Genomic DNA, 27,357 nt, shown 5'->3' on the forward strand with positions numbered 1-27,357 from the left:
AGAGGCCAGACACAAAGCTGAGTTATGCGTCACTGAGTTACCATGCACCCCTGGAGCAGTCCCTGCTTAGGCACCTCTCTGTTCTCACCAGAAATGCAAAGCAAAAGAAGCTTGCTGCAATAGGCTTGCTAATACACTTGGTTAAACCTTCCTGAGTGCTTCAGAGAGGGTATTTAAGCTTGTGTCCAGCACAGGCTAAGAACAGGCATCCACCCAGTTACGGTGACTCAGGGTACACACAGTTACCCCATGCCCTGCAGTATCTCCTCTTGAAGTCACACTAGGCTAAGAAGCCACCTCTGCTTTTTGTGCTGCTACTCTTGTCTTCACTCTTTACTCAAGGAATCTACCAGTCTTGCTGAGAATGTCAAGTGGACAAGCATGCAAATTTGGTGGAAGCTGCTTCCAAGAAGTTTAATCAGTTAGGTAGAATTTCATGGCTTGGGTGGAAAGCTTTTTGACTTCAGGAGTTACTACCAGCCCAGCAACTACTCACATTTGAAAATCCATCCAGCTTTGAAAGCATAATACCCCAAACAGGAGTCCTCTACTTTACTACCTGCCTTGGTAGCACACATGGAAGAAGATGGGGAGCACAGATGGGCTGCATTCAACTGTCTGCTTCAAGAACCAGCTGCTCATGTAGAATGCCTGCAAACTTCAGGGTCTGACTCCTTGGCTGGTTCTACTGATAACAGCTGAGATGACAGTTCAGAAGTTGCCTCTGGGTCTATCACATGGTTATCCAGCTGATGAGCAACCCAGGCTGTCCTAACCTTTGAGATATAACTTTTATTCAATTTGCCTGTCTTCCAGAGGAAATGATGCATTCTCCTTCACTTACTGCACAAGCTATTGCAATGGTCCTTCAATAAAAATCTCCCAATGGATTCTTTATGGAGAGAGAAAATGAAACGTTTCTGCTTGATAAGTCTGGTTTCTTCTTGGATCTCACTGCTTATTTTTAGGTAATGTTTCTGGAAGAGGTTCTGACTGGACCAGTAATATCTTGCAGATAGAGACAAATGTCATTGTTAAAGGAACGTAATAGAAGTGACACAAATCAGTAAGAAATTCACCCAAAACCTCTAATACAGCTCTGTGGGAAAGCTGGCATTTATGAGAGATCAGTGGGAAAGCTTTAATGAGCCTCAATGAAATTATTTCCTGATTTCTCATAGCAGCTTGAGCAGACTTGCTCCCAAACTTCAACTGAAAAGAACTGGTATCAAAGCACTGCTTCTTTTTAAGCCTGCTTTCCACAGGGAGGAAAAAAATCACACACAAAAGTCCTGGAGGGAGCCCAGGGTAAAGTTTATGTTTACAAACATGATCCTGCCTCAGGGGGTTGTTACTTGAGAGTCCCTACATGGTGGGAGACCGCATTCATAAATACTCACATCTTCAGGAAAAGTACAAATGCAGAGCCAGACCCAGACATTCTGGCAATCTAAGCTGTTTTTTCTGTGTAACATAGGTCATCAACAAACAAGAAAAAGAATATTCTTAGGAGGGTGTCTTCAGTGTGTTTGGTCTTCTGAGCATGACCCAGACCATCTCCTGCTTTGTGCTCTGTGGAGTATATTCAGCTCATAGGCATGAGCTCTTTTGCCACTGCCCCAGGGAAACTCTTGCTTAACACCTGGATCTTCTACACTATCTTGTTCAGAAAGAGAAACCCCATCTTAAAGAGCAGCTCATGAAGAATCCACTGCTATTCCTAGCTAAGGTCTTCCAAAACGATATTAATAAAGATGTTCAGCTTACTCCTTGCATAAATTGCTGTAGCTACTGACATGAATTTCACTATCTCCCCGCCCTGCCTGCTCAAGGATGCTCTTTTTCTCTTTTAACATGCTGAAGATCCATTTGCTTTCCCATGACTTCTCCAGATAAGATGTGGCCCCTCTTCTCTTTTCCCAGATTCAAGAAAGGCAGGAACAAGGCATATGCAACACATACATGGACCTACCCTAGCATCTGACACAATGACTTATGACTCAGCAGACAGGAGTATCTCTGAATAGACAGATGGCATCTAATTCAGTACATTATTAACAGGGATTTAATGACCAGAATAAGTAATTATGTGCCAGAAGCTTGGTTCAGTCAGGCTAAATTGTAGCAAATCAAGCAAACCATCCTGCTCCTAATGTAAAGGGGCAATGCTATTTACAATATTTTGTTAAGACTTTACCCTAGGCAAAGAAGAATTAAACTCCACAGAACAAAAACCAAAGGGCAGCAGGTAGGCTGGACGCAGAGGAAGCAGAAAGCAGACAAAGACCACATGTCCTCAAGGAGGACCAACATGTTCTGGGGGAAGAGAGACCAAGGGCCAAGAATGGCTGATGCATCTAAATGTACATCCAAACTTCTAGCCTTCAGAGCTTGCTTTTGGGATGGTCAGAGTCAGGTTCTCCTCAGACTTGTCAGATAAATCAACATCTTGACTACGGACTTTACATCCTTGAAGCAGTAGACAAATGTGTACTAATTCCAACCATACCCAAGAAGCTAAATAAACACAATTGCCCCCAAGTAAAACTGTAGAACTACAACACAGGAGGGTTAGCAAATTCATCAGGGCATTTTGTCAAGCTAGTTTCACTGCTGGAATGTCCTGTCTCTGGATTCAATGCTTAGTTTGATCCACCATTAGTTTTCAGATGTTGTGTGCATGACTTTCTTTCTCAGGAGATAAAACATCCTATCTACTCTGAATTACACAAGCAACAAGAGCATGACCTACCTCCCTCAAAACACAACCTTTTATGCATGTCTCTATGGCCCAGCTTCTGGTCAGCTTGAAAATCACTAAACTGGACCACCAATACTGTGATTACTTCTCTTTGGCCTATCCAGCAAAAGAAACTACAAGGATCACTGCTCATTAAAAAAAGAAGTCCATAAGCAACTATGTGAAATGAAAATCAGGTTTCCAATTGTATTAATGTAACTCTTTTGCATATATCCTCAACACTTAGGCTTGTACTTTCTGTACAGACAAAGCTTAAAGATTTTAAGCATTAGGTTAAAATACTCTCACAACACAATATGAGGGGGAAAAAAAAGACCAGTTAAAAACATATATGCAAACCAAAAAAAAAACAGTTAGAGCCATGACCACTTTTAAAGAACAAACAATTTCACTTACTATGATTTTATCAATTCTGCCTCCAAAGGCCATTTGTTTTCACTGCACTAACAGTAGACAAGTTTTTTACTGGAGTGGTACATTAGGTATGTGCTTTTCAGCATAAAAATGTAAAAGATCAGGTAGTTTAAAGATTTGATGCCACCTATGAAAAAGAAACACATTCTTGGCTTCACCTCACAGAATCACAGAATCATTACACTTGGAAAAGATCTTTAAGGTCACAGAGTCAAACCACTATCCAACTCTGTAAATTTTGGTGCCAAACCATGTTCCTCAGCACCACATCTCTGCCTCTTTTAAGCATCACCAGGGATGAGTGTTCAGCCACCTCCTCAGGCAGTCTGTTCTAGTGTTTGAGAACCCTTTCAGGGAGGAAGTTTGTTCTAATATCCAACCTAAACCTCCTGTGGTGCAACTTGATGCCATTTCCTCTCATTCTATCACCAGTTACAGTTTGAATCTAGCTAGAATGTTTTAGTGAGAAGGATTAGATCACAGGCTGTGAAAGGGAAACAATGATGATGTCTACTTCACTCCTAGGCTTGCTGAGAGGTATAAGAGCAAAAATCCAAACATAGATAAGGGAGTCGCTCTTTGTCTGGGCTGTGGGCTGCATTTCTCTCTAACCTCACCTACCATCTCTCTGATTAATTCACCTGCTTCCTAACCCCCCCAAGCTGACCCTCCATTCTTCCTTGGGGCACAAGGCAACATCTGGGGTAAGGCTGAGGGGTGGGAGAAGGTGGAAGGGCAGTTGGGACTCAGGTTTTTGGGAGGGGAGTTGTGTTTTTGTATTACCTTTTTACCTTGTATATTTCTGTATATAACTGTACATACTGTAAATATCTGTATATTCTGCTAAGCTGTAAATATAAGCTTCATTCAATTTCCAGAGCCAGCTGAGTCTAGTCTGGGTGATTTCCAAAGTGGGGGGGGGGGTGGGGGGAGCAGGGAACACCTAAACCACCACAAGAGGACACCAACCTCCACTTCACTACAATTTCCTTTCAGGGAGCTGTAGAGATCCAGAAGGGCTCCCCTCAGACTTCTCCACACAAAACAGTCTCAGCTCCCTCAGCTGCTCCTCACCAGTCCTGTTCTGCAGACCCTTCACCAGCTTTCTCACCCTTCTCTGGACCTGCTCCAGCATCTCAATGTCCTTCTTGGAGTGAGGCCCCAAAGCTGAAGCCAGTACTCAATGTGTGACCTCACCAGTGTCAAGTATAAGGGAACAATCCCTTCCCCACTCCTGCTGGTTACACTATTGCTGATCCAAGCTAGGATGCTGGTGGCTGCCTTGACCACATGGATACACTCTGGCTCATGTTTAGCCTACTGCCAACCAGCACTCCCAGGTCTTTATCTGCTGAGCAGTTTTAACCACTCTGCCCCAAGCAGAATTCTTGCAACTCAAGTGCAGAGCCTAGTACCTGGCCCATATGGGCACTCCTGACACTCTCCAAATTGCCAATAACTTCAAATGTCTTTCCACTGCAAGTGGAAATGGGGTATGACAAACAGGTGAAAGACAAGGAAAAACATGTATCATCTGTTGTCAAGAAAAGACATTGTTTTCACTCACGCACTGCTATTTTTCACATTGCTGAAGCACGAAACACTCTCTGAAAGGTTACTTCTGAAGTATGCAAAGACTCTGTGTCACTTCAGATGGCTCAAGCTGCCAGATGATTTACTGTGATTGTGCTAATCATCTCTTACTAATTACTGCAGTCTCGTGTTCAGAGTCCTAAGCCACATGCAGAACTCACACTCGGTCCAACTGCAAGAGATAACTAAAAAAAAACTCCAACAACACCTTTCCCACCCCCAGTAAAAAAACAAACACTCAAGCTTAACCCTACTTCAATGTCTCCACACGTCCATCACTTGACGCAATTCTGCATCCCAGAAAAGCTCAGGGGAACAGAACCTTCTCCAGTGCATACTGGGAGTCAGCAAATCAGTATCTCAAGGGAATGATCTGGAGAATGCCTTACCCATGACTTTGTTCTGCTTACAGTAAAGAGCACTTTGGAAAATCACAAACAGATCAAGGCCAGCTCAGCAGGGTCTCATGGCTGGGCAGATCAGTGGCAAGACAGAAGACCAACACCTTCAGCACTACTGTGGCACACACTGGTTGCTCAAAGTTGGGCTGAAATGGGGTTCCTGGCTGAAGGATTGGGAGGATGAGGATGGAGGCTGAGGTAGGTGTGCTTTTAAACCTACTGTGCAAGGCACTGAAGGAGGGGAGAGGGCAAGTATCCAAAGACAGTATCTTTCAAAATCACATTCACCATCAGAGGTCTGCAGAGCTGCAAGGTTTTTCTTCAGAAGCATTTCTTAGGGTAATTTTTCCTTGCTCTGGCCTGTGCCATCATCTTGAGGACAGATCTGAAATGCAAACCTGCCACATTATCTTCCCTTTCAAAATCAGATGATCAGCTGTGGCTTTAGTCCTGCCAAAATTTTGCCAAATATAGTACAAAATTACACAGAACCATAGTAACTGCACTCCCACTATTGTTCTGATTTAAAGAGGAGTTTGATTACATTAGGTAAATATTTGTCCTTATGTAATAGCTTGCTCCAACCTTCTAAAAATGTGCTGTCTCCTAGAATTTAACTGAAGAGGGCACTTTTATATGTCACTGTTTTGCTCCAAAATCAAGTATACTCTATTATATCATGAGTATTAAACTGTGAGTAATATTATTATAACCAATAATAGTCATCCAGACAATTATCTAGTTGCAGTTGCACTTTTCCTATTAAATCTAGAAGCCTGAAGCATGCTCAGAGGCAATAAGAATTGCAACACCATCTCTGATGAGCTAAATAGCAGTTATTTATTCACAGAACGTTAAATTCCAATGGCCTTGAGACTTCCAGGAAGAAAGCAACAAAGAATTGACTCCGCATCTAAATACTGGCTCGTTCTTTGTGTTGATATAATTATGAAGCTTCAGTCATTGCAAAGCTGTTCACACTGCTTTACCAACTACATGCATTGCAAAATATATGCTAACTGCAGTTTTTTCCATTATAAAACTGGCTGGTGAAGTCACTGTTCTATTTCCAGCTCAGCCCTGGCACTGTGCGGATGCTCCCTGCTTAGTAAATAGAATATTTTCTTTTTCATTCTCTCTTTCTTGTTTTTTAAGGGAAAACAAAACATACTGAATAAAAAAAAAAAAAAAACCACCACCAAACCGAAATCAACAACCTAGAGGCTTGTGATAGCCTTTCTCCCAAGTCATTTTAGACAGGTAATGAAATAACCGAATGACAAAGAGCAAATCCAGGCTTGCGTGATGACTCAATGCACTGGGAGTCATGAGGAAAATGTCGAATTCTTGACTCCATGCTCCACTAAAACACATAGGAGCATACACACAGGAAAGCTTTCACCTTTTAAAGCAGGTGTTATCCACAGCCTAGGCAGCATTAATCAACATTCTTATCACTGAGGTAATTGCATTCCTCCTGGTGCTCATGCACAAACGCATGGAATTTAAGATCTTAAAGGGAGGCTTGGAAAAGAAAGAACAAAGCAAGCAAGCTCATTTGCCCTATGTCTTTCCTTGACAGCTCCAGCTAGAACCCTCACTTCTTCAGCCAGCCTCTGTGACAAAGAAAGTTTTAGCCCCATGCAAATATATCAGCTCATTTTCCTATGAATATTTGCTCAAATAAATTATTCTGCCTGCTTTGGCTGTGTTCATATTTACGTTCAGTGAATCCTGGAGGCAAGGGGACTGTCACAAACACTTGTTCAAACAAAGGATTTAAACCAAGCCTGTTGACAGTTTTTCTTCTGAAACACAGAATATTTCTATCAGGAATGTGGTTATTACAAGAGTCCAGCTCAAACAATCACAAGACTTGCATGCTACTTGCTGTAGCATAAACAAGCAGCACAGAGGAGATGAGTGACTCCCCTACAGAAAGAACTGCATTCAACTTCCTAAATCCTATGGCAAGAAAAAGTCTCAGCACAAACCCCCGCCCAACTCAGGAGCCAAGTTGTCTGTCTAGATCTTAGTCAGCACTCTCAGTGCAACACACATCTCAATACACCAGTGACATTTCCCACACGCCAAAAGCTGAATGTGAAAGCACAGTACAGAATCACAGAATCTTAGAGGCTGGAAGGGACCTCCAAAAATCATCCAGTCCAATCCCCCTGGCCAAGGCAGGATCACCCAGGGTAGTTCACAAAGGAATGCATTCAGGCAGGTTATGAAGGTCTCCAGAGAAAGAGACTCCCCAGCCTCTCTGGGCAGCTTGTTCCAGTGCTGTCACCCTCACTGTAAAGAAGCTTCTCCTCATGTCCAGGCAAAATCTTCTATGTTCCAATTTGTAGCTGTTACTCCTTGTCCTATTGCTGCTGACCACCAAAAAGAGATTGCCCCAACCATCTGACACCCACTCCTCATATGTTTGTACATATTGATCAGACTCTCTCTCAGCCTTCTTTTCTCCAGGCTTAACAACCCCAGGTTTCTCAGTCTCTTCTCATAAGGGAGATGCTCAAGTGCCCCAATCATCCTTATGGCTCTCCATTGAACTCTTTCCAGGAGGTCCCTGTCTCTCCTGAACTGCAGAGCCTAAAACTGGACACAGTATTCCAGATGCAGTCTCACTAGGGCAGAGCAATGCAATCTCATGCAACAGTACAGCCCCCAGATGATGTTTCTATCATATCTAACCTACAGAAGATACATCTTCCAAGTAAAACCAGTGCTTCACTCAGCAACTCCATCACCCAAACACTGCTGTAGCAGAACTCCCTCTGCCCTTGACCAGAATTTGGTCCAAGGATGTAAATGTTGGAGGTCATGTGGGAGATGCACACACAGACTTCATGGAGAGACTGTAAGAAAGCAAGTATTTTAATAACTCTATCTAGAAGGTAAGAATAGACTATGGCAGTGCCAAAAATACTTTTCAAAATAGAGAACACTTGTTCTCTCCCTTTCTGCTGCCAAGAGGAATCTGCAGCAGAGGACGGGAGGCAGCTGGGACAGGTGTTCCCTCTAAAAGTAGAATTCATACTTTTGGCCACCTATACAACACGGTTGGCCAACGTGTTCAAATCCAAGCGTGGTATCCTTCCAACAGCAACATTCAGTCACTGGCAAGCTTCACTGGAAGCTCTGCAGTTGCCTTTCATGTGATCAGACACAAAGCTGCTTTCTGAGCTCCTTTCTGCAGTTCCTTTTTGATTCTGAAATGTGTATGCTTTAAAATTATCTGGAAGAGTTACAAATCACTCTACCCAACTCTTTAAGCATGCAAGAATATGCAACTCTAAGGAGATTATAAATATATTTTCTTACAGCTGAGTAGTTCAAACCCAACATTTAAGTGTTGGTACAAAAATATGTGAAACCAAATTGCATGACAGAGCTTGCTTTGTCAAAACACAAATGTCTCATAAAATATGCTGTCTGGCAGCGTAAGTAGTAGGTGATATTTTTCAGACACTTTCCCAGTGAGAAATACCTATTAAAATTAACAAAAAAAAAAAAAAAAAGTCAGCATTTGAGATTTTGACTTGTGACTCGAAATGGCAACAATCCTGAGGTTTATCAAGATCTGTTTCAAAATCATTTTTCCTCCCACAAAAGTATCTTCAGCTATGTAAAATGTTTCATTGACCCTTTCAGTACTACTGGCTCTTAGCTGGAAACCACCCCAACATCACTCCGACCTAGCCAGTTCCCCTGTCTGCCTTCTTTCCCTCCACCCTTTTTCATCAGCCCACAAAACCACAGTAGCAATGCTTGGTTTGAGCCTAATCCCAGCAGCTGTTGTCCTTGGGCAACTGGTGTGAGAAGAGAGCTCAGTTTAGTGGAAAATAAGCCACTCTCTTGTATTCAGGCATTGCAGGCAAAGGCAAGATGTGGAGTTGAAATGGCTAAACAGTGGCTACAGAGATGATATGGGAGGAAGGGAGGAAGGGCAACCTGCCAGACTGTATTGCAGAGTTGAAACGGCTAAACAGTGGTCACAGAGATGGTACGGGAGAAAAGGGCAACCTGCCAGACTATACTGAAGACACAAAGTGTCTCTTGGCAACTATTAGGTAGAAACCTGAAGGACTAAGAGATGGTTACCACTCTTCAGGACGGTGACCTATGAGTTGCTAGCAGGGAATCTCCTGGAGGAGGATAAAAGTGCCTCCCTACAGGGATGTTTCCCACCTGGACTCTTGAGCAGCAAGGCTGAAGCACATGGGGACACAGATGCACAGGAAGAAAAAGCTGCTCCGATACAGGATGCTCAGAACAGGGATCCTGATCTGCAGGAACTGCTGCTGGTTTCTGCCCATCTATCTCCCTGCTTTTCTCTAATTACAGTTCCTCTGTTCAGAGCAATTATATCTCATCTCTTGGGGGGGGGGGGGGGGGGGGGGGGGTGAGTTTTGATGATTTCAGAGAAATGGAAGTAATTGATGAATAACCTGGCCGTTTACTTCAAGTAAAGCAAAGCCTCTTAGGCTGCTTTGTGCTGAATTACAATCAGGTTTACCCCTTCTAGGAAAGCCTTCACAAAAAATTGTGAGTACACATTTTTAAGCTCAAGTAGGCTACAAAGTATTTAATTAGTTTGAAAATGTTTAGGGTTTGACCATCTCTTGCTTTATCTGAGCAAGATGCAAAACCTTGAATCTATTCAGCTACATCCTGGTCCTATGCAAGAATGTGTTTTTATTAACACATCTGACTCCAGGTGAGATACACTTGCTGTCTATCAGCCTCAAGATGCTACTCTAGTACATGTGACTCTGACAGGAAGAAGAAAATGGGGAAAAAAGGAGGGGGAAAGAAAAAAAGAAAGAAAAAGGGCAGCTTAAGTAGATGAGCTTCCCACTATCCCTTACTGTAATCTATTTACGTGGTTCCTACAGAGACTCCATGGATGGACAAAATGTTTTATTTACACTGTGCTTTACACTTCAATTTCTAGCCACTTACCTGAGCCAATAAACATTTTTAAACAGACAAAATCAAACAAACATCAAAGATCAGATACCTTTAGGTGGACAATTCCAGAGGAAAAGCATGTTAGTGACAGATCTTTGTACTGCCATGAGTCAGAAGTGAGAAGCAATTGTGGATGCTGTGTTTAAAGCTAGCTGTGTTATTCAATATCCTACTGAAAGAAGTCACGTTCAAATCTATGACAGAACCAGTGGCAAAACCTGAAAAGGATGATAGCTGACTTAAATGTTACTCATCCTGCCAATAAGCACAAATATCCTCTCTTGATAAAGCTGGCAGACTTTTTTTTCCCACAAGGCAAACAACTATGCAAACCAAGTGAGCTATGGGTCACACAGTGATTTAGTTAGAAGTCAGCAGCCTGCAAAGGTCCTGAGCATCCTTAATGCATTGTAAAAGTGTTCAGTACTTCACTGAATCAGGCCTCCCAGTCAGTTCAGAATCACTTGTTGCAAGAAGATGGTCTAAAGCATAACTGCCGCCCCATACAGAACAATCCCTCCCTTTTCACAGCGAGCAGTTTACCACACAAACCAGGGTCAACTGCATCCAGCATCCACTGCAAAAGAGCACCTTTGCCTGTGAGAACTTCAGACTGTGCCATGGTAAGCAGCAAGATGACACAGATGGCCATGTTGCTGGTCCCTCCTGCCTCCTTTCAAAAATAACACAGAATGTGTGTAAGGCTGTGCCATGCCCAAATTCAGGGAGGTCCCTAATTCTCCCAGCTGCTGGAGAGCCATCCTGTGACACCCCATGGGTGCCAACAAGCACAGACCTAACTGCTACGTTTCATGCAGTTCCATCCAGGATGCAGTAGTTCAGTTTTCTCCCCACTCCCCACAACATCCAGGAACAAAATCCTTACTACCAGCAAACAAGTGTTCAAAAGAACCTCTTCACACTTTACCAAAATCTCTTTCATTTTGGCAAATCTGTGTCTTCCATGTGACATAACCCTACCTTGTCAGAAAACTTCTAGCCAGCTGAAGCCTTTAATACACTTTGCCTCTGAAGCAGCAACCACATCATAGAATCACAAAATGCTTTGGAGTGGAAGGGACCTCTAGAGGCCATCTAGTCCAACCCCCCTGCATTAAGCAAGAGCATCTCCAACTAGATCAGGTTGCTCAGAGTTCCATCAAATTTGACCTTGACTATCTCCCAGGATGGGGCCTCCACCCTCTCCCTGGACAACCTGTTCAAGTGTTTCAGCACCCTCATAGGAAAGAGCTTCTTCCTAATGTTCAATCTAAATGTACCCTGCTCTAGTTTTAGAACCACTGCCCCTTGTCCTAGTGCTACATGCCTTTGTAAACAGCTCCTTTCCAGCTTTCTTTTAGACTCTCTTCAGGTATTGGAAGGATGCTACAAAGGGATCCCTAGAGCCTTCTCCATGCTGAAAAATCCCAACTTTCAGTCTGGTTTTGTAGGGAGAGGTGCTCCAGCCCTCTGATCATCCTCATGGCCCTCCCATGGACCCATTCCAGCAGGTCCATATCTTTTTTGTGTTGAGGGCCTCAGCACTGGACATGCAGTACTCCAGCTGGGATCTCACCAGAGCAGGGTAGAGAGAGGCAGATTCACCTCTCTAGACCTGCTGGCCAGTCAGAGATTCCTTCTCAGATGGCAACCTGAAGACATTCATAGCTTATCTCTATGAGCTATTCAAGATTGCTCTTTACTCTGACTTCAAGAACCACAGCAGTAGGTTACACACTAGCCATGAGCTCGTTCTGATGTTCAAATCCAGTTAAAATGAATTATTAAACTGCTGAAATAAAATTAAAGTTATACAGCAATATTTCTCACTGGCCCTACAGGATTCTCTCTGTCTTACATTACACAAGCCCATAAAATATTTAAAGTGACCATGCCTACAGAATTACACATAATTCAGTTGAGAAGAATATACTGCTAAATGAAATAAATCATGCTGGCATTTGTGTCTATGCAGGACTAATATTAAATATCATTAAAATATTTCATTTTTTTCCTAAGAGAAATTACTGGGCTGACTGCATCTGAACAGCAGTTGTTCAGAGGTGTTTCACAGTCACCCTAACCAGCCTGCAAATAGAGAGGTAAGATCGCAATGTCTAAGTGCTTGCTGGAGAAGTGTATCTTGCATGACATTCTAAACACCTAAGCTGTACTATAGTCCCAACATGAGCACGCTGGTGTGCACCTTCAAAACTGAAGTGGTTTGAAGCTTCTTTATTTAAGCTCTCTAAGGAGCTCAATCCAGCCAATGCGTTCAGGACATGGATAGCTTTGATTTTGCTGTAAACCACATCAAACAAATATTGACAACACGGGAAGCCAGCAGCAACATTCCAAAGATTTCTAATGTTTTGTGTGAGAGCAGGTGATCAGGTTTCTCTCTGCCAACCAACACCCCCCACTTTCTAGGGCAGCACCTTCTCCATCAAACTAAGAACGAGAACAAAATGTGGCCCATATGAGATGTGAAACACAGAGAGCTTCACGATCAGAGCAAGACAGGCACGATTATCATGGATCAACTGCTGATCAGAACAGCTGTCAATGAAAGTAACTCAAATTCTTCGTGTGATCTCAGTTTTCCTCTGAAGTCCACAGTCTTTGTGAGATCAAGCCTAGAGGCTATTTTATGCACAACCAGTCAAGAAACACAGGTCAGTCTGTAAGCCCTTGGATAAGCAGAACACCATGAAAATTCAGTTATTTCAGCTCCCGCTAAGAGCACACGAACGTACACAGAAGATCATTTGACTGATTCAGATGACTCTTGAATTGCTGGAGTTAGTTTTTCACATCTTTTTATAATTATTTTCCCAGCCATTATTCCCGGTAGTATAAAATGCTTGTCCCATAAAGTTCCTATTATTCTACCCACAGTAGGAAGACTCTGCTCTCTGAAGAGAGCAAGAAAGCCTCTCATACGGTACCAAAACAAAAGGTAAATTTTCTACTACCATAGAATCTGAAGCACTGAATTGTTACTTTCTTACACCATACTCCAACACACATCCCATATCCTATGGCTCTCCTTTGGCCCCTCTCAAAGCACATCACCCATGCTATATGCATGGGACTATGAGAAGTGAAGCAGAGATGACTTAAGAGGAGGCTGAGGGGAGACCATACTGCTCTCTACAACTACCTGAAAGTAGGTTGGAGTGAGGTGGGGATTGGTCTATTCCCTCAAGTATTGAGTAACAGAACAAGAGGAAATGGTCCCAAGTTGCACCACAGGTGGTTTAAGTCAGGTATTAGGGAAAATTTCTTTACTGAAAGAGTGGTCAGGCACCAGAACAGGCTGCCCAGGGAGGTGTTCAAAAAACATGCAGATGTGGCACTTCAGAACAGAGTTTAGTGGGAATGGCAGTGGTTAAACTTAGACCTTAGAGGTCTTTCCCAACCAAAACAATTCTAGGATTCTACAAAAAGACTCACCCACACATGCACAAAACCCCATCACTATCACAGTCCTTCTGTCTCTTTAAAACCACAATATTATCCTCAAATCATGAACTGAGACAATAAAGCAGCTTCTCACTCACAAAATTACAAGATCTCTGGTCTCCAGCAAACTCTGTGAGATTTGGAAGTAATTTCTTTGGGACAATTTGCTAAGCAGCTCTGGCTGCCAGACCCAAGGAGTCTGAAGTGCCAAGCCCAGAGGATGTGAAAGTCAGTGTATGCTGTCTTGCAACCTGGAAAGGCAAGCTCCTGGGGCAGGCACGACACAAACCGTTTAGCCCATCGCAGGTGAACGTCAACACTTCAAGTGCCACCTGCATAACACTTGGTAGTTTATACAGAGAATGGTTCACAGGTGTTACCTGGTCTCTGCATGAGACAGGGCTTGGCAAGAAAGTATGTGCAAGCTGACGCCTCCAGATGGCTTCATAGCAGCCAAAAGCAGAGAAGACAAAGCTTCGCTCAGGGAGAAATAGCATCCGGCCTTTCTGCATGTGGAGGAAAGCAATCCTCAGGTTATGGAGCTCTGGAATGCCAGCAGGACACCAGCTTCACAACTTCAAAACCAGCACAGCAGACTTCAGGCAACAGTCTTGCTCCTTTTGGTTGTCCATTCACCTTGTAACATCTCATTCATCACTCAGCTGCATTTCAGTGACCTCTAGACACTCCAAAGCAGGCATCAGAAAGCTTTTCTAAAGCTGCCTTAAGACCCAGCAGGCTCCCCAGGCTCCACATGAACCAATTAACCAGTCCCCTCAATGCCTCAGTAATACTTTGTGCCCTCCCATCATGGATACAAAGCACCAGAAGGCACCCAAGGGGTGTCAGCAGCCTCTTTACTAATTTATCTCATCATTCTTTACACGGGTTTTCTGCCTTGCCCTTTCCTGAACCTTACTGCCCTGTAGGTCAGTGAAGAGCTGCACACTCTGAAGTCTTCTGAACTTTTGCCTTGTCTTTTGGCTGCAATAACCAACAGTTGTCTTAAATAATCTCAGGTTTTCTGCTGTATTAAAGGAAATATTTTCCCTTCTATTCAGATTCTTAGGCATTTTTACAGAATCATAGAATGCTGGGGGTTGGAAGAGACCCCTGGAGATCATCTAGTCCAACTCTTCTGCTAGATCAGATCTCCTAGGTCAGGTTGCACAAGATCACTATGTCCAGGTGAGTTTTGAAAGTCTCCAGTAAAGAAGGCTCCAAAGCCTCTCTGGGCAGCCTGCCCCAGTGCTCCAGCACCCTCAAAGTAAACAACTTTCTCCCTGAGTTCAAGTGAAACCTGTGTTCTAGTTTTCACCCACTGTCCTTTGTCCCACCGCTGAGCATCACTAAGTAGTGCCCAGCCCCATCCTTGTGATCCCCACACTTTAGATATTGCTCATCACTTATCACATATTGACAACAACTCCCTGAAAGGAGGTTGGAGCAAGGTTGGGGCTAGTCTCTTCTTGCAGGTAACTAGCAATAGGATGAGAAGAAATGGCCTCCAGTTGCACCAGGGGAAGTTTAGGTTGGTTATTAGAAAAAAAAAAAGTCTTTGCTGCTGAAGTGGTTAGGGATTGGAACAGGCTGCCTAGGGAGGTGGTGGAGTCACCATCCCTGGAGATGTTAAAAAGCCATGTAGATGTAGCACTGTGGGACATAGTTTAGAGGGCATGGTGGTGCTGGGCTGATGGCTGGTCTCAATGATCTTAAGAGGTCTCTTCCAACCAAAACAATTCTGATCCTATAGATGCTGTGACCCACACTGTTCTTGGTGTTGCAGCATTAAGACTGTTTCAAACACAACTTCCTCGTGCTCCAAGCCAGGGTTCTTTTGGTAGATGATCTTCACAAGAATTTGAGTTTTATTCCCAGCAAAGCTCCAGACAGGAACACAATATTAAAAATTCCCTGATGTAGAGCATGAAACTGTCTCAAAGAAGTGACACATTGCAGACTGTGATTGTGAGAAAGGAGAAATCATTTCACAGTTCAGCATGACTCCAGCTGTTTAGCAAACAAGCAATAAATAACACAAAGTGGCAACAGCTTCGTAAAGGTAAGGGAGCAGCTGATGATGGATGTGCAGCAGAATTGGGGAAAGAATGCTCTCGATTCTGTAAGGAAACAAGATCCTAGCTGCAGGGAGTGAAGGGGACAGGAAAGGATGTACTGGGACTGACCAGATCAAAACTCCTCAGCAAGGACAAAGCCAAAGCTACAGCTAGCTGGTTCCCCGGCCTGCTGAGCAAGCCTAGAGTGGAAACAGCAAATTATAAGAGCCACGTCTGTACCCTTGGTGAAGTCCTCATGGGATACATACAAATGAATGCAAATGCAAAACCAGGTCTACTGAGAGCAAAATTTAAAACAATCCAACAAATCCTACTCCTGGTAGGTAGCATAGCAAATTTCCACAGGCTGAGCACAACTGCACTTGCATTCTTTGGAAAAAAATCACTGACAACAGGATCCTGACATTTTCCTCTTATGAGAACACAGCTGCTTTGTGTCATGAGGATAAGAAACAAAAAACAAATAAAGATTCACTTGAGCAGATCTTCACACCTATGAACAATTCATCCTCTCAGTGGAAGATCTCTTAGTCTTGAGGTACCTGTTCATGCCACAGCAGATTTGTGGGGTATAAATAATTCACAGGGAAAGGAAATATACAGCCCAGGGTAAAAGTGAAGCTCAGCACACAAGTTCTTTTCCTCTCCTGAAGCTGCCACAGTATGTGTTTTGCAGAGCATGGCTAGTTCATGGGTTGACAGAAGGGTGGGGGACAATAGCCTGCAAACTCTGTCTTTCATTTGATTAGTAACTGGAAGGTTATTTGTAGAACAAAGTTTCACTTCAAGCCCTGTCAAATACTATATTATTCAGGAAGCATCACAAAGTCCAACAGCAAAACTGAAATGAATTTAAATAATCTTTTCAGCCATCTGATGCCTGGTAAAACAGTAAAGGATGGGATGAACAATGATACCCTTTGGAATCAAAGCAAGCAGAAAATAATCCATCCCTTTAGAGCTTATCTTCCATTTAGAGTATTTCAGGAAAAAGTTGACATATCTGACTTAAGGCACAGGGAGTGATGGAATTTTTAGCTTACAAAATAAAAATGGTGTTTTGCTTACCACTGTTTTGCATCATCAGACAAGTCACATCCATGACTCATGCATGAGTACATACTTGCAAGTATACTCCTACTCTCACTCTGTCCAAGCAGTTTTTGTATCGCACTTAGATGTTGAAATTGATTTTTCTATCATGAGAGAAGATGCAAATATAAGACCAAGAAGCAGCAGAGGGAATTAGTCCATTTGAGAGAACATCTTCAAAAAAGCATTCATAGAGGATGGCTTTTATGTGTGTCCAGCAGATGCAGTGACAATGAATGATCTGGCAACATTGAGTAGCCTGATCAGAAGCAATTGCTCATCCCAGTAACAACACATATATAATATGGAATGATTGCTGGCACCAGTACATCTCCAGTATTTCATTCAGAGAGCCACACAGACAAAAATTAAGAGTCCTCAAGCTCAGTTAACCCAAATACAAGCAGAACAGGGAAGCGAAAGTGTTTCTTCCACACCTATTCTCAGGGCTGCTCCAAGTTTAACCACATGTCAATTACTCAAAGGTAAAATGCCCATCAAGCATCAGAGCAGAAGACAAAACCAGCAGACAATTTCCAGAAATAGAAGAGCAATTTTAAATACTTCCACACCAGATTCTGCAGGTCTTGTCAAAGAAAAGACTGGGGTGAGGGGAAGGGAAAGGGGGCAAGATGCCTGATTTTCTTGAAAACAAGCATATTTCTAGCTAGGAAAATTTCCTGGAGTGAATGTTTTCCTGCTACATCAGAACACTCTTTGACAGCCCTAAGACATTTTGGGTTGAATCGTTTCACTTCCTGTCACAATGCTTTCTTACTGCTATCCATGTGTTATTGAATGGCACCAAGTTGAAGCCACCATTATTGCCCCTGTCCCAGGCACTTCAGTTGTCACCATAGACATACCTTTCCCTCTGACCAAATGATATGAATTTACCTGACTTCAGAGCATTACAAAAATCACATAGGGGCCTTACAAATCCAAGACTCACTCCATCCCGCTTAAACTGCAGCAAAGAAACAACTACACCAGTTTGATAACAAAATGTTTCCCACACTAAGACAATGACTTTTCATGCCAGGCACTGAAAGAGAACATTTCCATTTCAGAATTGTTATCTTTTTAAAGTTTTGTAAAGTATAAAATGGTTAAATTAAGCATGAATTTCAAAATAACCTCAGAACCTGTTCCATCCCACTCATATTTGTGTCCTCAGCTCACCTTTGGGTGATGGGAAGGCTTGGGTACATTGCCAACCCGGGAGCAAGAGAAAACGATGTTATGTGAACTGTCTGAACTAGGCATTGCTTGATAGTTGCATCAACTTAAGACCTCAAGGTCTAGTCTTTTCTTTCCAAACCCTTGTTTTTCACTGAGGATGAAAGAAAGCAAGCTGAGGTGCCCACATTTTTTGATCTATTGGAAATCCTAAACCCATTCAGCTCAGCTACCCTAGCCACTTTTTCTGTGCCCCTGGCTCCATGCAGATGATTGCTTTACCCGGAGTGTGGCACAGGAGCCATTTCTCAAACCAGCCACACCATTAGCACCAGGTTGCTGTGGACTCATGCCTTGTGCCAGCTGTTGTGTAAATCATGAGAAAGTAGATTCCAGCTAAGAGTTTAATCAGAGAGCTACTCCTATTTGTAAATTCACAGGAGTCCCTAGTAGGAGTTATATGAAAAAGGCTTTTTGATTGATGGACCCAAAAACTCATAGAGTCATAGAATGCTCTGGCACCTGCTCAAGGAAGGCACCTTGAGGTCACCTAGTCAAAACTTCCCTGGAAGAAGCAAACCTTTCACACAACTATTGTCTTGAAGACTTTTACAGAATTCCTTTGAACATGTTTGCATTTCTGATGTGTCAACAGAAACCGTAAACTCTACCCACACCTCTTCCAATGGTCCGTCTCTTCCCCCCAGGCAACCAGCAACAGAATAAGGGGACAAGTTGTTCCAGGGGAGGTATAAGCTGGATGTTAGGAGGAAGTTGTTGCCAGAGAGAGTGATTGGCATTGGAATGGGCTGCTCAGGGAGGTAGTGGAATCGCTGTCCCTGGAGGTGTTCAAGAAAAGACTGGATGAGGCACTTAGTGCCATGGTCTGGTTGATTGGCTAGGGCTGGGTGACAGGTTGGACTGGGATGATCTTAGAGGTCTCTTCCAATTTGTTTGATTCTATGATTCTAAAACAGGTGGTGGGGGAAAATATCCTATATTTTCTTAATTTTATTTTTGCTGAATTCAAAAAGGAGCATAATTAAAAATTTACTCTTCAGAACAAGTTTTTATCCCCACAGATGCAGTAGGGAGAAGAGGAGGAGGGGAGAGAGGGAGGGAAGGAAAAAAAAAAAAAGCTTCCCATCACATGAATAATGAAAAAGATGCTCAAAGACTGAAAATTTCACACATAGCTTTTGAAGTTATTTTTCACTTCTTCATATTTTGTTGCATTCTCTACCTGCTGTGTTTCTGGGGTGGTTTTTTTATCATTGGTAGTTTTGACAGGTTCTTTTAAAAAATATTTTTTAAAGGCTAAGAATGGGAAAATTCAAGAAGTTTTCACTGATCTTGCCCAAAGACAAGAAAGATTCTTTTCGTTGAGTATGCAGAATGTAGTCCTTTGAACAAAAGGACTCACATGATGCCATTTTTTTTCCTCAGATGAGAGTTTACACAATGCAGGCTCTATCCAGAGTAACACAAGTGTAATAGGAGAGGGGGAAAAAGAAACCCAAACCATATTTAAAGCAATTTCCTTCTTTTAGCCAGGATCACCATATAGAAATAATCTTTCTGCCAATTCAGCATAGAAGTGTTGTATTTTGCTGTATTTGTTTTCTGCTAGAGACAACACCCAGATCTAGGATGAGGTGACAGTGCAGTGTCTGCAGGTAACATGGGCAGGCAGCTGGGCCAGCTAATGAGAGCACAGCTCTCAGCATCAATTGGCACCAAGCTCGTTTCTTCTGAGATTACTGCGTTATCCACAAAATGGTTACAAAACAAAAGCAAATATCTTGAAAACCATTCAGCTATTATCTCTGTAGCCATTTCCAGCATCAGCCAGACAAAAAGCAAGAGACTCGCCTTTCTCCTTAGCTCACTTTTACTCAGCTTTCCCTTCTACTTACACTGTTCCCCAAACTAACAAACACAGGAGTCCGTTAACCCCTTACAAACTGCTGTTCCTTCCACAACCTGACACAGAGACGTCGTGGTGTCTCCTTCTCTAGAGACTTTCAAGATACATCTGGATATATTCCTGTGCAACCTGCCCTAGGCAACCCTGCTTTGGCAGGGAGGTTGGACTCAATCTTCAGAGATCACTTCCAACCTCCACCATTCTATAAACAATTCAGACAGGTATGTCCTAAAACCCGTTCTGTCATCCCTCACTACACATCTCCAGGTAGTGCAATGCCAGCCACCGTGTCCGTGTGAGAAAGGTGCCAAGCAAACCACAAGTCTAAGCAGACTCCTGATGCTTTGGTGTGCGCTTCAGGTTTTGCACAGTCTGCATTAAGATGGGGCAAGAGCAAAGTAATTAAACTTGATCTGCATAAAAGCAAGGAGTGAAACTTGTATTCACACCTTGAATACTGGGCTCAGCTTTGTGGCCCTCACAACAAAAAAGACATTGAGGTGCTGAAGTGAGTCCAGAGGAAGGCAATGAAGGTGGTTGAATCACCATGCCTAGAGGGTTTCAAAAGACACACAGATATGGCAGTTTGGTACAAGGTTTAGCGGTGATGGTGATGTTGAATTGATGATTGGACTTGGTAATTTCATAAAATAATAGAATTAACGAGGTAAGAAGACCTCTAAGATCATCCAGTCCAACCTAGACCCAGCCCTATCCAATCAACTAGACTATGGCACTAAGTGCCTCATCCAGACTTTTGTTGAACACCTTCAGGGACAACAACTCCATCACCTCCTTGGGCAGCCCATTCCAGTGCCAATCACTCTCTCTGGCAAGAACTTCCTCCTAACATGCAGCCTACACCTCCCCTGGCACCACTGGAGACTCTATCCCCTTGTTCTGTTGCTGCTTGCCTGGCAGAAGAGACCGTCCCCCAACCTGGCTACAACCTTCCTTCAGGTACTGTTGACAGCAATAAGATCATCCCTGAGTCGTCTCTTTTCCAGGCTAAAAAACCCAAGCTTCCTCAGCCTCTCCTCATAGTGCTTGTGTTTCAGCTCCATCACCCTTTTAGAGGTCTTCTTCAACCTTAATGATCCTGTGGGTTAATAGTGACCTGGCAGTGCTAGGTTAACAGCTGGACTTGATATTGAATGGTTCTGCGATTCTATGAGTGCTGAAAAGGGCTCAGTGAAAACAGTCTGTGCTTCATACAGCTTGCAAGAGACAAGAGAAGTCAGGCTGCAAAGCACTGCTGCTCCTGGTGTTCAAGCCTCCATCCCGTTAGCTTTATCTTGGCTTCATCTCCTGGGAGAAACTTGGAGAACCAGACAGACTGACCTCTAAATCCCTTGCTATTTTCTCTTTTAAATTAAATACAAATGAATCATACTGCAATAGCCAAAAGGGTGCTGAGAAGACCTGATCAGAGCACTCCACAGGCCATGCTGTACCCAGAGGTACCTTGCATTGACTGTGCTCTAAGCACACCCACAGCCTCAAGCCCAGAAAAGAGTTTTGAATGGGCAAATCTCACACTCGGATAAATACATTTGTGAGGGAAACTAAATACACAATGATACTTAGAAACGCTTTCCTTTTCCTCTGCCTGCTTTAGTCAGAAAGGCCTAACTCACCAGTATGGACTTGCAGCATGTTATCAGTCTGCCCCTGCAGTCTCCCAGTGCAAGGTACATGGGAATTAAAGGCTTGAAAACTGTATCATTTCTAAGCCAAACCAATGCCTTTAAGTCACTAATAGCTTTGCAGAAAATTCGCTGGTGAAGATGAAGGGGAGTGATATGTTCAAAATGCTGTTCTGAGCTAATTTATGAGTGCTGCATGTGGCCAGGCTGCAGCAATATTTTCCCTGAGATTAAATAGAATTACTGACAGGCTCATTGTATGCATATGTTCATTAACTTCAATTGTAGAGCTGTTAAGAGACTTAGTAGGAGATAGACCATCATACCTTCTTGAAACTTCTCGTATCACGAGAAACTCAGTAGAAAAACAAAAGCAAGTAAAACAGGCACGTGGGACACCTAACTCCTCAGCTCAGGCATGCTTCCATCACTTCAGCAGGATCCTTCCCACTTCCTAACACAAAATGCTTGTGTCTCCCTCATGCAGTAGTAACACAGTGTTGACTCCAAGCATAAAAAAACCCAGCACTGAGATAAATTGCTCAAGAGCCTTCATGAAACAGCAGTTTCATGGGTGGTTTCCAAACCAGAACAGAGGCAGCGCTGTGTTTGGTGGTGTGGTGCATGCCACAACTTCCCAGACTATTGACATGAAGCTGTTATTCACACCAAAGCCTCCCTCAAGCACTCCAGTCTCATGGGTTTTCAGGCACGCTGCATAAATCCCAAGCAACGCTTCCCTGTAACAGTCATAACTGTGAGCACAGCATTTCATTTTTTTATCCAGCCTCTGATTTACACTAAAGCATCACTTTAAAACGCCTTCCACACTTGTGGGTTATAGGAGAACAAGTCTGCCTTTTTTTGTCAGTTGTTTGATTTTTCTTTGTTTTGTTTGGAGTTGGTTTGTTGCTGTTGGCTGGTTTTGTTTTTGGTGTTGTTTTTTTTTTGTGGTTTTTTGGTGTTTTGTTTTGTTGGTGGTTTTGTTTGTTTGGGTTTTTGCTTTTAATATCAAACAGCACCAAAACCATGTCACATGCAGATAAGCACAGAAGCCAGCCACTCACCCCAAGAGTCCATAAAAGCTGAAACACCCAGATTTGAAGCACATAACAGAATCATAGAACTGTTATGGTTGGAAGAGACTTTTGAGATCTTCAAGTTCATTTGCTCACCCAGACAGAGTGCACAATTCTACCTCTACTGCCAAGATGCTACCATTAAACCACATCACTCAGTACCACATCCTTACACATACTTCCAGGGGTGGTGAATCCACTGCTTCCCTGGGCAGCCTGCCCAATGCTTGAAAATCCTTTCTGTGAGGAAATTTTTCCTAATATCCAAACTAAACCCTCCCTGGCAGAACTTGAGGCTGTTTTCCTCTTTTCTCACATGTGACAAGTGACAAGATGAGACCCATCTCCACCTCACTCCAAACTCCTTTGAGGTAGTCCCACAAATAACCAGAAGTAATACACCAGAAACTTGTCTCTGGCATCATTATTATGCATTCTTACCTTTATACATGTAAGGGACCGACCATTATCATAGCCGTGGCTCCACGTTGTTGGCAAATAGAGAGAGTCTGGCTTTGACCCCCTAGGGTCGACGGAGGAGCTTTGGGACTCTGGAGACTCTCTGGCCAACAGGGTCGACTTTAGGAGCCTGGAGGCTGCACCGGGCACGCCTTTCACTGCAGAATCGGGGCGGGTGACTATTTTTAGCAGCAGTGCGAAGCTATAAAAGGCGTCACGACAGAGGGCAGATGACGAACGGATTACAGGGTCAGGAGGAATCGGCTGCTACAGACTGAGAATCGGCTACCAGGAATCAGCAAGGAGAACTCGGCTATAGAAACTGCTAGGGGAACTTGCCGTTAGAATTTGCCAGGAGCTGCGGCTGCGGCGGGCTGCTACAATTGCTTGGAGGGGATTGCCGAGAAGCTGGTAGGAGAGCTTGCTGCGAGCTGTCGCCCCTTCAGTGAGAGAGCTGCCGCCGTCGCGGAGAGCCTGGTTGCAGAGGGGTAGCAGCCCCGCCGCTGTCCTGCCTGGCCGCTGCTGTCCTGCCTGGCCGCCGCACACTGCCCCCGTTCGCATCATCCCCGCTCCCGTGATCACGACGCATGCTTCGCACGTGGCTCTGTTTCAGCCTTAATTCAGTTCCCAAGAATGTTAAGGTAACCACACCAAAGATGCAGCTGGGCACACTCAGGAGTTAAGCTCAGCCGCAGCCAGCCCATCCAAAATTTGAGGAGAAGTTGGAAAGCAAGGGGGTTTAACTTCTGCTACATTAGCCACCATTGGATACGTTAGCATCGTTATGATGCTGGAAGCTTTGAGCTCAGTTTATCATTTGGATGGGCGAATAGTCACACAGGGAGGGATTAACACACATTTGAAATGCAATAGCAAACACAATTGCAAACTGCAGGCCTTATATCTTCCACCTTTCTTCCGCTCAACAACGTTACTGAAGGTGGCTCAGAAGTGCATTTTAGTTTAAACATATCCCCACAGCCATGCCTCTATCCCTTATGGCACATGCCCCCTCAGATGGCTAAAGATCAACTCCTACCATCAATCAAAGCTCGATACTGAAAATTCCTTCTTAAACCTGTGATAAGAATACATAGAACTCAGAAGAGCATTAGGATTTGCTGATTCACCCTGACATGCATCACTGCAAACCACTGAACCCTTTTCAGCTTTCCAAATCGTTCTTCACCTGAGCAAGTTGAGTCTCTGAGAACAGCAGACACCTCTGCAGCCATTCACCTTGGAGGCATGTGCCTTTTACAACTGTAATCAACCCAGCCAGTGCTAGAGCCATGCTCCCAATCAACTGCAAAGGAAACAAAGTGCCCTTTGCTGGAAGGGCACATGACATGCCACAGAGACTGTGATTTATTATAAGTATCTGCTGACTAAATTAGGTGAGCTCTAGAACATGGCTATTGCCAGGACCCATCAAATTGCTTTAAGGACCACAAAGTAGACACCTAGCTAGTTCACTTTCCACAAGTGGAAAGTAAATAGCCAAATGCAAGACATCAAGTCAGCAACTGCTCCTCATGTATCAGAGGCACTGATTTATCACAGTCTTAGAACTGTCCTCTTTGTAAGCAGGAAGATTTTAGATTCTTGGAGGTAATGATGGGAAATTTCTAAGGTATAAAGAAGAAAAAGAGCTATTTTGTCTTTTCTTCCCCTGAGAGATTGAAAAATGCACCAGACTCCTGCTGAGAACTGTGCTGGAGATCTGGTGGACTGGGAAAAGGAGGAGAAGGAAGACAACAGCTACAACCTCTGCTGGGTTTTTTTCTCCCCAGTGTTGCTAATTACCAAGCAAACAAGCGTAAATTAGAATTTATTCTTTCAGCCAAATCATGTTCTGAGATAAGTGTTCGTGAACCTCCCATGTTCATGATGCTTGAGTGACCCACAGAGAATATTAATTCTCAAGTTTAAAGTTTTCTCTGTCTTTGACTGCAGCCTGGGGCATGTGAGCTCCACAAGCTGTCCCTGTATGCCAGAGGGAGGCAGAGATCACTGGCAGCAGCTCTGTGGTACACACAGGTCATACACAGCACTCCAGCTTGTATAGAGTTGCCAACAAACATTAATCATAGAGTGGTAGAGGTTGGAAGTGACCTCTGGAGATCATCATCTAGTCCAACCACCTGCACAGGTTGCCAGGAAGGTTTTGCAAGTCTCCAGAAAGGTTGTCCAGGAGGGCTTTGAAAGTCTCCTGAGAAGGAGACCCCACAACCTCTCTAGGCAGCCTGCTCAAGTGTTCTGGCATCCTCACAACAAAGAAGTTCTTCCTTAAGTTCAGGTGAAACTTCCTGTGTTCTAGGTTGTGCCTACTGCACCTTGTCCTATCACTGGCCACCACCGAAAAGAGGCCAGCCACATCATCCTGACCTCTACCCTTTAAATACTTGTATGCACTAATTAGATTTTCCTTCAGCCTGCTCTTCTTCAGGCCGAACAGCCCCAGGCTCTCAGCCTCTTCTTCTAAAAGAGATGCTCCAGTGCCCTCAGTATCTTTGTGGCCCTCCATTACACTCCTTCACGTAGCTCCCTGTGTCTTGAACTGGGGAGCCCAGAACTGGACACAATACTCCAGGGTAGAGCAGAGGGGGAAGGACTTGCTGCCCACACTCTGCTTAATGCATCCCATTGGCCTTCTTGTCCCCAAGGGCACACTGCTGGCTTATTGGGGAACTTGTTCTCACCCCTCACATATACTAGTGCAGAGAGTTAATCCTCCTCAGGTGGAGGACTCTACACTTGCTTTTGACCTCCACATTGGCAAAATCCTGTAACAGGAATGTATCAGTCAGGTTCTCTTTCAGATAAGGAGTAAAGGAACCAGAAATATTTTCATAGCCTGGTTAAGCAACTCAAGGGTGAAACCCAAACATTCTGATTACTGTGGTTTGAATGCTTTTCACATTCAACTTAGGCAGTAGACACATCTCCTCTTTTAACTGCAGGTTCTCTACCATTTTAATCCAGAAAGCTCAGCAGTTAATTCACAGAGCTAGACAATGAAGGACCTTGATCCCAGCTTGGTGCATCACCAAGAATGGGCATTTAAAATTCTACCTGTTTCAAAATGTAAAGTTTCAAATAAAGATACAATGCATTCAATGCCTTTCACTGGAACGTGGTGCTGAATTCACTTGAGGTTACAACAGCACAATCAGTTCAACTTCTCTTTCCTAGTTTCAGCACCTGAAGTCACAGCTCGTTAATACTCACAGGAGTGGGTACTGCTCCCTACTGGATCTGAACTGCTGCCGAGAGCCGGAGCCAACAGAGGAAATTATACCTGGTTCTTTCAAAGACCATGCTCCTCAGGTCAGTTCTTACTGATGAATACTAACTGAAATGCCTTCTGCTTCCCCTTATCAACAACCACTCTACTTGGCAGCCACCTGCACCAAAATCCCCTTGGATGGTGGCAGCATAAACTTTGCACAGCAGTGCCAGGCTAGGGGCAAGGTACAAGAAGCTGGAGAGCTCCTTGGCAGAGCTACAGGGCAGCATTCCATGCAGGAGGGACAAGGGATGTTGGCAAAGATGCTGCTGCAGGGATAAAAGAGAATTAAGTCCAATGTGGCAGAGCTGAGGGTACAAGTGCCTGACCACTGTGGCAGAAAGCGCTCCTGGAAATATTTGTCCAGTAACCAATTTCTTGGCGAGCACAGCAGGCAAAGAGGAAGAAAAGGCAGGAGTTAGCGCAGCAGAGTGCTCTTAAGGCAGATGTTTATTCAAGCTTGCTTCTGTGTACACAAAACAGGCACAACAGAAAATACTTTAATGCACTAAAAAGTGGATGCTTTTGTTATTTGAAATTTTACAATGTTAATCCCACAAGAATAGCTGGACTGGAGCTATTTATCATCTGGCACTCTATACTCTGTTTCCATAGAAGGAAATGGAAAAGGCCAGCAAGGTTCATCCAATTTGTCTTTTAATACTCTTTATTGGCTCATTAATGATTAATTCTTTTTAACACTCTGCCCTAGATCCTAAGTTCACAATGGCTCAATGTAGATGAAAGATTTCAAATCATCATCTCTCCTTTCTCTTTTCTTCTGCTTCCTAAGCTTATGTATAAAAAAATTATCTGCCACTGCTCAGCACACTGCTGTCAAAGGAAATCATTCACAACAGCAAAACAACTTTGGAAGATTAAGTGGTGCAAAAGATAAAACAAGCAAAGATCACAACCCAACCCAGTCCTGAAGAGCCACAAACAATAAAGGATCCTCTTGATAATAATAGCTGCCACCACTTAGTCACTA

At 43.6% G+C, this 27,357-nt stretch overlaps 1 protein-coding gene across 8 annotated transcripts in view; it reads right to left on the reverse strand.

Annotated features, from left to right (window-relative positions):
- FGF13 (fibroblast growth factor 13) overlaps nucleotides 1-27,357 on the reverse strand; it is a 424,907-nt gene that overhangs the window by 249,036 nt on the left and 148,514 nt on the right. Inside the window, exon 1 of one of the 8 annotated variants that reach the window (XM_064159168.1) lies at nucleotides 23,060-23,535. The exons of the other annotated variants lie outside the window; for them this stretch is intronic. Coding sequence (XP_064015238.1) covers nucleotides 23,060-23,069 — 10 coding nt within the window. The 5' untranslated portion in view covers nucleotides 23,070-23,535. Of the gene's footprint in view, nucleotides 1-23,059; nucleotides 23,536-27,357 lie in introns of those variants that run through there. 8 annotated transcript variants of the gene reach the window in all.

This window comes from Pogoniulus pusillus, chromosome 19 (genome assembly GCF_015220805.1).
Source record: "Pogoniulus pusillus isolate bPogPus1 chromosome 19, bPogPus1.pri, whole genome shotgun sequence".
Taxonomy (NCBI): Eukaryota; Metazoa; Chordata; class Aves; order Piciformes; family Lybiidae; genus Pogoniulus; species Pogoniulus pusillus.